Genomic DNA, 8802 nt, shown 5'->3' with positions numbered 1-8802 from the left:
AAGGGAGTCGTGGAATTATTTTTAATTCCATCTAATATATAAGTGTTTTGTGGCTTTTTTGTTTTTACATTTAAATTAAAGATGGCTTTGTCCATGTTTCTTCGCAATTCAGGTAATATTTTTCTATCACTTGTGTATTTACTATTACATAACAGATGTTTTGTTTTTCTAGATGCATTTAGAATGCACAATTATTAATGTCATTAGTGAAATTCTAAGGTATTAAACTAATTTATAGTTATTATGCAACAATTACGATCTCGACATTCATCTGTGATCAAAACTATTTATTACATTTTAGGTTAGAATTATTTCATAGCAATATCTTGTTTTTGATTATTTATTACAGTGGTGGTAATTTTCAAATGTTTACTAACATAAATTTAATATGTATAATCTTCTATATCAATGTCTACTGACGTCATAATTACCATATGTAAATATTTTTTAATGGTTACTATTAATTAGTAATTGTTTGGGTAATCCCTAAAGTTACATAAATTTGTAATAAGAGAGTCATTATTTTAGTAATTTGTCACTCATAATCATACTCAGATTCAGACATTACTTTCCTCATAATAACTATTTAGCTAAATAACAAGTTTTAATTAAGTTCAATGCTATGTCTTGACCTAAATTGCCTACCACTATCAAACAAATACCACAATAATAGAATTATGGTATTAAATAACACTTTAGTTCATTGGAAAGTAACTATGAGGAAGAATAAAAGCCTGTACTTATCTGGAAAAGTCCAGAAATTACATGCGGTCTGTGGACCAAGCTCACACTGACCAGACTTTGAAGTGAAATAGTGTCGGTGTACCATTAATATCCAATTATTATGAAAATAAGGGTGATTCCACGCTTAGACACTGCAAAGTCGGTGCTTAATTTTCAGACAGGCCATATGCTTGCTTCACCCGTGATATGAAAAGTTTAATCTAGTACGAGGCGCAGCATGGTTCCATTTTTATCCCCTGTCACAATGCCCGTCACTTTTGCAGTTACAGACTTGTTAGAACGTGACAGGCATAGTGACAAGCGATAAAAATGCGACCGTGCTACTGCCACAAGTGTTACTCATGTAAAATTAATTGTTCCAGCATGCACAAGCCGCATATTCAGCCAGCAAGTAATGCGGCTAGCAACTCAGCCTGCGTTTGCGCAGCGCGCCGCCGCCGCCTCCGTGCCTCTCAAGAGCTTAGCTCTTAACCAGAGCAATAGCACGCCTATTCTTAATGCTGTGAGTATATCCTGTACATCTTTCATGCTAATAAAGGGGTTACAAAGCCATTAAGCCAAGTTTTGGTCTGTAATTTATCTAAGGAGTGTTATGGCCATTGGGTCTAAAAAGGATAATTTTGTCAGACCCAGTTTACCAAATGAATATTGGTGGCTCTTTGAAACTAGTCATTGGTGATATAAGTTTTTGTCCGCCACCAACAAAATTAAATTAAATTAAATCCAGAAACAAGAATGCAATGAATTTGATGGTTTACGGCCAGAGCCAAATGTTTGATTCGTACACGCACACGTCATGCAAGCGGTGTGCCGCCTCTTACTTATAAGGATCTGTATATTACATTATACTATAAATAAAATAAAATAAATAAATTACAACGCGCACGTGTACTTCTATGCACACGCATTCGTTGTGCACATGCAGGCACTTAACACATTAAATACTAGACAAAAAACAGCGCACGCACTACCCCAGAAACCGGTCTATAGCTGCGTATAAAAAAAACCCGCCCAGCGGGTTGTCCGGCATCTGAGCAAAGTTCACGAGCGCCCACCAGGTGGGTTCCTGTGTGCGCTCAGTGAATGTATTAACTGACGTACCTACCTTTAGACACTCACGCCGGATGTTTCAAAAAATGAATAATCATCACCACTTGAAAATGTAGGCTCTTCGCAACATGTCGCACGAGCGGCTAAAACTCGTGAATTAAACCGTACAATTATATTGGTATTACTCGCAACAGTGTAAATTCTAACCTAAAACCGTCTGAGAGGTCATCAGTATAAGCTGGTGTCTCGCAGGTCCTACAATAATCCTCATAGACACTTCTTTAGCAACAGAGTGGTCAAAGCTTGGAACAAACTCCCAGAAGACGTAGTATCGGCCCAAAGTGTCAATGAGTTCAAGAACAAATTAGATAAGCACAACGCAAATTCTACTCAGCACGGAAAACTCTGTTGATGACTCTGGAGACAGGCATTATCAGTTATTTCAACTGCCTGCCTGCTTTATAAATAATAATAATAATAAAACTCGATTGTCTCAGGTGCGCTCGTTCCGCACGACGGCGCCCGCGCTGGCCGAGCACGCCCACGACCACTCCAAGCTCTGGGTCATCGAGAAGGCAGTCACGGCCGCCATGGTGCCGCTCATCCCCTTGGCGCTGCTGATGCCCAACAAAGTGTTTGACTCGGTACTGGCCATACTCATCACTGCACACAGCTTCTGGTAAGTGTATAGCAAGTTTTGGGTCAACGTTGAGGATGATAATAGGTACCTAACATAGCAACAGACACCGTTTAATTGAGGCAGCAGGCAGGGTTCGAAAGGATAATTATCAATGAAAGTTGTCTTGATAATTATCGTGATATTTATGCTTGATAATTATCGATTACACAATTTTCACAACTTTGGGAACAAATCAAATTATTTTATTAAATATTTTGATTTGTGTTTTTTAATTAATCACACTACTATATATAAATTATAAACTGAAACAGATGTCGTATATTAAAGAAAAAGTGACGAAGCTTTCCAGTGGTGAAGGCCACTAGAGGGTTTCGTCACTTTTTCTTTAATATATGACATCTATTTCAGTTTATAATTATCGATTTGATAATAACCTAATAAAATTGATAAAAAATAGCAGAAAACGCCACAATTATTTTTTACTATCAAGGAATTCAAAGAAATTGAATATAGCACCATCCACACCTGGGATAATTATCACGATAATTATCAAAGCCTATAATTATCTGGATAATTTCGAACCCTGGCAGCAGGAGTCTCCAAACTTATGGCCTGCTCCCACTACAACCCCAACTGCATTCCTTATATGATTATATCCACGTCCCAATATCCACCTAATCCTGTCCCCCCCCCCCCTCCCAGGGGCCTAGAAGCCATGGTGGTGGAATACATCCGCGTGATCCTCTTCGGCGAGGTGATCCCCAAGATCGCCATGGCCATAGTCTACTTCCTGACTGCCTTGACGCTTGGAGGGTTGTTTTACGTCAACTTCAATGATATCGGCATCTCTCGGGCGTTCTGGAAGATCTGGAAGAATATGAAAAATACGGGAGCGCCGAGTGGACCGCCTCAGGGCCCTCAGGTTATCAATTTATTATTAATTTAAATCGGGGGTGTGTTAGTCCAGTGTGCCTAGCTTAACGCCTCGACAGTACGACTATCCGTCTTTTTCTGACAGTATTAATTAGAAAGGGACTAATTGCTCCTGTGCTAAGCCAACTAGGGCCTTTTGATTTTTTTTTCTGACTGCTAGGCAAAGACCTACAAAGAAATATTTACCTACTTGGATTTTATTTAAAATGATGCACAAAATACTATTAAATATAACTTATGATGACAGGGTGCGAAAGGATAATTATCAATGATTGTGATTTTGTGCCTGATAATTATCAATTTGATAATAACCTAAAATTTATAAAATGCGATATATATATATTTCTTTTTTTCAGTGAAAATATATATATATCCACCATCCATACCTGGGATAATTATCCGATATTTATCGGATAATTATCGCGATAACTATCAAAGACTATAATTATCTGGATAATTTTGAAATTTATTTAAAATGTTGCACAAAATACTATTAAACATAACTTACGATGCCCATTCCAGGGGTCTCGAAGCCATAGCTGTTGACTACGTCCGCGCCAGCATTTTCGGCCCCTTCATCCCGAAGCTGGCAATCGGCCTCGTGTACCTGGTCTCCATCGCGACCCTAGGCGGCCTTTTCTACCTCATCAGCCATGACGTGGGCCTCGCTAACGCCGTCAAACAGTTCTGGGGGGTTAAGGCTAAGCAGGCGTAGGTTTTGAGTGAAAACTGCCCTTTTTATATGCATGTATGAAGAAATGTAGGTATCTTAACCCCTGGAGCGCCCCAGAATTACCGTAGTATGGAACTCCTATACTAGTTACTAGCACACGTGTCTTGTTAGGGCGCTCCATCGAGCGTTCTACGGAATTTCCTATCTTGTCCTGTACATTTTTGAAGTTAAAACTTCTTTAGCGGCGCACTTTTTGAGGTGAGGTAAAAATGTTAAACTCGAGACAGCGTGAGACGATCACGTGACCGTAAGACGTAAGATGTCATTGAGTTTTCACTACGGTCGGTCCCGGAGTGCAACCGGTTTTTTTTTTACCGTTTTAGATATATTTTTAGCATTAGAAGGAACTCCGCAGAAGTAAGCAAGATATTTTAATGTTTAACAAGCAGTAACGTCTTCGACCGATGCTATTAAGCATAGAATAAATTTAAAAGTTGAAAAATTACTGTCTTGGGTAGGGTTGCCAACTATTTTTTGGTAGAATATAGTATTTTCCAGAATAGGGCATCAAAAATATAGTACATTTCAAAAAAATATGGTACTTTTAGATAAAATACTAAACATAAGTGTAACATACGTTTAATCGGAAATATAGTATTATAGCGTACTATATATTTTTCCAAAAGTATATAGTACAGAGAGCCAAAATATAGTACAATACTATATAATATAGTACGGTTGGCAACCCTAGTCTTGGGTGAGACTTTAACTCACGGCCTCTGGATCGATACTCCAGCGCTCTGCCATCTGAGCCACCAAGACCTCATCCATATCAAATCTTTCCACCATATTTAATTTTATTCGTCTAGGGAACCCTAGCGACATCTACCGTAAGAGCGTTACACTTCTTAACAAGACAGTAATTTTTCCATTTTTAAATTTATTCTAAGAAGATATTTATCGGGAACTTAATGTGGCATTACCCATAGACTAGGAATCCTCTAGAGTTTACTACTACTGAGTTTAGAGCAATTATTTCATGAAACCGATGCTGCCAAAAATACTGGGGTGCGGGGGGGACGAGGTGAGCGAATCCCGTGCCGTGATTGGTCCGTTCAAAGACACGGACCAATCACGGCACGGGATTGACTCGAAGATAGAATAAAACTACCGTATAAGTGGCGGAGGGGGTAGCGTTCAGTCTAGAGGATGTCTTGTCTGTGGGCATTACCTAATAATAAAATAATCTCAAGTAGATTACTACTCTCTATTTACTTAATTTTTTGCCGCAAAAAGTGCCTGATTTAGAATGCCATGCTTAATGAAGAATAGTTATTTGTACAACAAGAGATCAAAGTTTGATATTTCTTCGAGTGCTTATTTTGAGTCCCGTGCAAGCGAAAGATTCTATAATAGATTCACGAGCGTAGCGAGTGAATCTAATTTAGAATCTTGAGCGTAGTAAGGGACTCAAAAGCGCACGAGATGTAAATAACTTTGATCTCGTGTAGTACACAACATTTTTCACCTCAGCAGTGAGAACATATTAGAGAACCCGAAAAATGTATTCCTTCTTCATCACTTACCTCTATTCACTCATGTTTTCTTAAGATATACCAACAATTAAATTTTACCTCAGCAGCTCGAACAAGAGTACTTTGCTACTTAAAAACAGTGAGCAAAATCGCATTTTGCTCACTGAGTGAGCAAAATCGTATTTTGCTCATTTTGTCCCACTCCCACCACTTTGCTACTTAAAAACAGTGAGCAAAATGCGATTTTGCTCACTGTTTTTAAGTAGCAAAGTACCCTTGTTCGAGCTGCTGAGGTGAAAAAGTATTTCTTCTATTCCAAATAAAATTTAAAAAAATGCTTACAAACAGCGTCGTCAATTAATTACAATGCTAATAAGGTACAGAACAAACACGTGGAATGTTCCTAACACTAAAGATTACTATAAAAACCCACATGCATATGGAAAGGGTTAAGACTTATTTGCAAATCGCTTGGACCAGTCTATGAACATGAAACTATTAACACTTTCAGTGCCGGGCGTCCCATTTCCAATACAAAATGAACACACATACATTTTCTTGACAGTGAACGTGTTAACAGATATTTTTTTTAATGCCATCTAGTGAGCTTCGATCTAACTGGTATTAATATAACTCGAGTACTAACAGTGATGTGCTTAGGGGTTTCAAGTAACGCGACGGAATGCGACGAAATAACGCTAGATGGCGTTAACCTCAATTATACTTAGTGCTGCAGACATTTTGCAATAGTGATTGACTTTTCACTTCTGTCGGCACTCCCTGAGTGCAACCCGTTGTTTTTTTAGTTTGTACTGGCGCTTGCGATTTGCACAATCGACGTTTAAGTTATAAGTAATATTTGCTACTATAAAGTCCAATTCGTAAATAATAACAATAGTTGACTCAATTCTTTTTTGTGAATTGAGACAACAGCATTTTGAAGGGCACTGAACCAAGTGTGTAGCGGCAAATTTTACCGATAACTAGGATATTATGAAAATGTTGCCAGATATTTGACTCGAGAATGTATTATTTATTGCCTTTATTATCTTTTACCATTTTTAAAGTTACCCATGGCTGTACCTAATTTATTTAGTGACAAATTCGAAATTTTAATGAGATTTTTTTTATGGGCTGATGTATTTAAATTGAAATTATTTTTTTACCATATGGACTATTTGTATATTTGCATGCTTGCCTCGAATCAGACATCTGGCTTGGGGGCCGTTCATTTATTACGTAAGATCTTACTGGCACAAGATTCTTGAATGAATCGTAAAATATATTGTCATGTGAATTAAAAGCAAAAGTTTTTCGAGTATCAGTTTGAATATTTTATGCTTATGTAATAAATGAACGTGCTCATTCGAGACAATACCAGGTACTTAATGCGTAGCACAACTCTTTACTTTTTGAAAGTATTAATTCGGTTTAGCGTAGTCACGATTGTGCTGTGAAGTATCGGTGGGTTTTGATGTGATTAATTTATTATAGTTTAATAAAGGAAGTACCTTTTATTCAGTTTTTCATTGATACCTTACCATAAATATTAAATTAACCATGATTGCTGTAGGGTAAAAGTGCCTGTAGACGGTTTTTTTAAATCGTACTTTTATTTCATCAAAGTTGGCAGCCGGCCATTTTTGTTACTTGGGTGCCAATCAAAAGGTTTACCCCAAATAGGTACTGACCGCTGATAATAAAACTTACGAACTCCTACCATGTATTATTATCGGAAATTCGGAAGCGGTCAAAAATAAAATCAATCACGAAACATAAGATCTTACAGGGCTATATTAAAAAAACAAAAAAATTATTAAAAATAAGTTATTTAAATAAGTAATGACTTATTTAAATAACATTCATATATTTCATATAAATATTATGCTTCAATTTGCAAATTAGTTTTATCATACCGCAGGTAACTATAAATTTAAGCTCTTAAAATAAGTGACTATATTTACAAAAATAGTTTGAGCACATGTAATGCATTGTTCTTTATTCGTCATTGATTAAAAACATTAAGCTATGCGTTTAGAATTAAAATACATAGCTTCAAATTCTTTAAAACACAAATACATAAATAATTTAGATCTATTAGTACCGTAGCCAATAGCATTTTTTGTTTTAATTTCTGTGTACTGCATATACAATTCGCGAAATATACAAACTAATACCTACCTGTGAACATATTCATATAAATACTGCAGATATAAATATCAAAGGATCATATGATTCATAGGTATTATGTAAAAATACTCAGCATATTTTATTTTCACATATTTGGAGGAGGTAGTCGAAATACAATTATTTTATTACATACATACTTTTTTACGTTATAAATTAATAATTAGCTACGTAAGGTTGTCGCATACTCGGTATACTACGAACCACAAATGCACTTAGGGGCTGTTCATAAATTACGTCATCTATTTTTGACCCCCCCCCCCCCTAAAATCATCCAATAATCATGCTTCAAATGACCCCGTTTCCTCCTACGTCATCCTACCATCATCCGATGTCCAGACCCCCCCCCCCTCTAGCCCCTTATTCGAAAAACATATCTGACAGTAATTGAAAATTTATCCAACAATTTTATATAGACTTAAGACTTAATTTTATATACTCATATGAAATATCATCGTACCTAAGTAAATTTATGAGGCGAATTGAATGAATGATAATTTTATGTAATTACACATAGCCTCTACGGTGCGGTAACCATAAATTACCAAAACACACACAAACGCATCTTATCGTTCGTTTATTAAATTAAAAACATTTCCTATCTATACCTATATCGCTTAGTCTGCAGGAATATACTAGATGCTCAAAGAGAATATTAACATCTGATTGGCCTTGTGATGTAGGAAACAACATTATGGGTCAATCAACTATTTCTTGTTTGTTATTCTGTCCCATCAGCGAGGAGACAATAGTAGCATAGATTGTTAGAAGAACTGCTGTACCATGTTCTACTAACATGCTCAGTAGATGTCCCATTATGGAAAGTAACTACCATAAAATGCAAGTTTGGTTCATTTAAAATACGAAAAACCTAGAACTTGAAGAGTGACTCAGGCGACCGTAACCATAGCAACGTGTGACAAGAAAAAGTTGATTAACCCTTATATTAAAACAAGTGTCAGGATCATTATTAAAACATCTTGTATTAGTCTATGACTCCGAGCGTCTAGAACAGGGGTCTCCAACCTTTTTGATCCTTT

The 8802-nt window shown here is 36.6% G+C and overlaps 1 protein-coding gene across 1 annotated transcript; it reads left to right on the top strand.

The window, feature by feature from the left end:
* Positions 1–4136, top strand: LOC134655963 (succinate dehydrogenase [ubiquinone] cytochrome b small subunit, mitochondrial). The gene is made up of 4 exons (XM_063511477.1): positions 1–112; positions 1107–1246; positions 2292–2473; positions 3890–4136. Exons 1-4 carry the CDS (start codon positions 82–84, stop codon positions 4080–4082), a joined length of 546 nt encoding a protein of 181 aa, XP_063367547.1. The 5' UTR covers positions 1–81; the 3' UTR covers positions 4083–4136.
* The last annotated feature ends 4666 nt before the right edge of the window (positions 4137–8802 follow it).

Source organism: Cydia amplana, chromosome 17 (assembly GCF_948474715.1).
Source record: "Cydia amplana chromosome 17, ilCydAmpl1.1, whole genome shotgun sequence".
In the NCBI taxonomy this organism is placed as follows: domain Eukaryota; kingdom Metazoa; phylum Arthropoda; class Insecta; order Lepidoptera; family Tortricidae; genus Cydia; species Cydia amplana.
Note: the sequence above shows the minus strand (reverse complement) of the source record. Positions and strands in the feature narration are given on the sequence as shown.

Bases quoted from the DNA above. Each gene is read 5' to 3' on its own strand.
- LOC134655963 (XM_063511477.1), top strand. From the start codon at position 82: ATGGCTTTGTCCATGTTTCTTCGCAATTCAG. The intron at 1,247-2,291 runs GTGAGTATATCC...CGATTGTCTCAG, and splicing joins GCACGCCTATTCTTAATGCT to GTGCGCTCGTTCCGCACGAC. The intron at 2,474-3,889 runs GTAAGTGTATAG...TGCCCATTCCAG, and splicing joins ATCACTGCACACAGCTTCTG to GGGTCTCGAAGCCATAGCTG.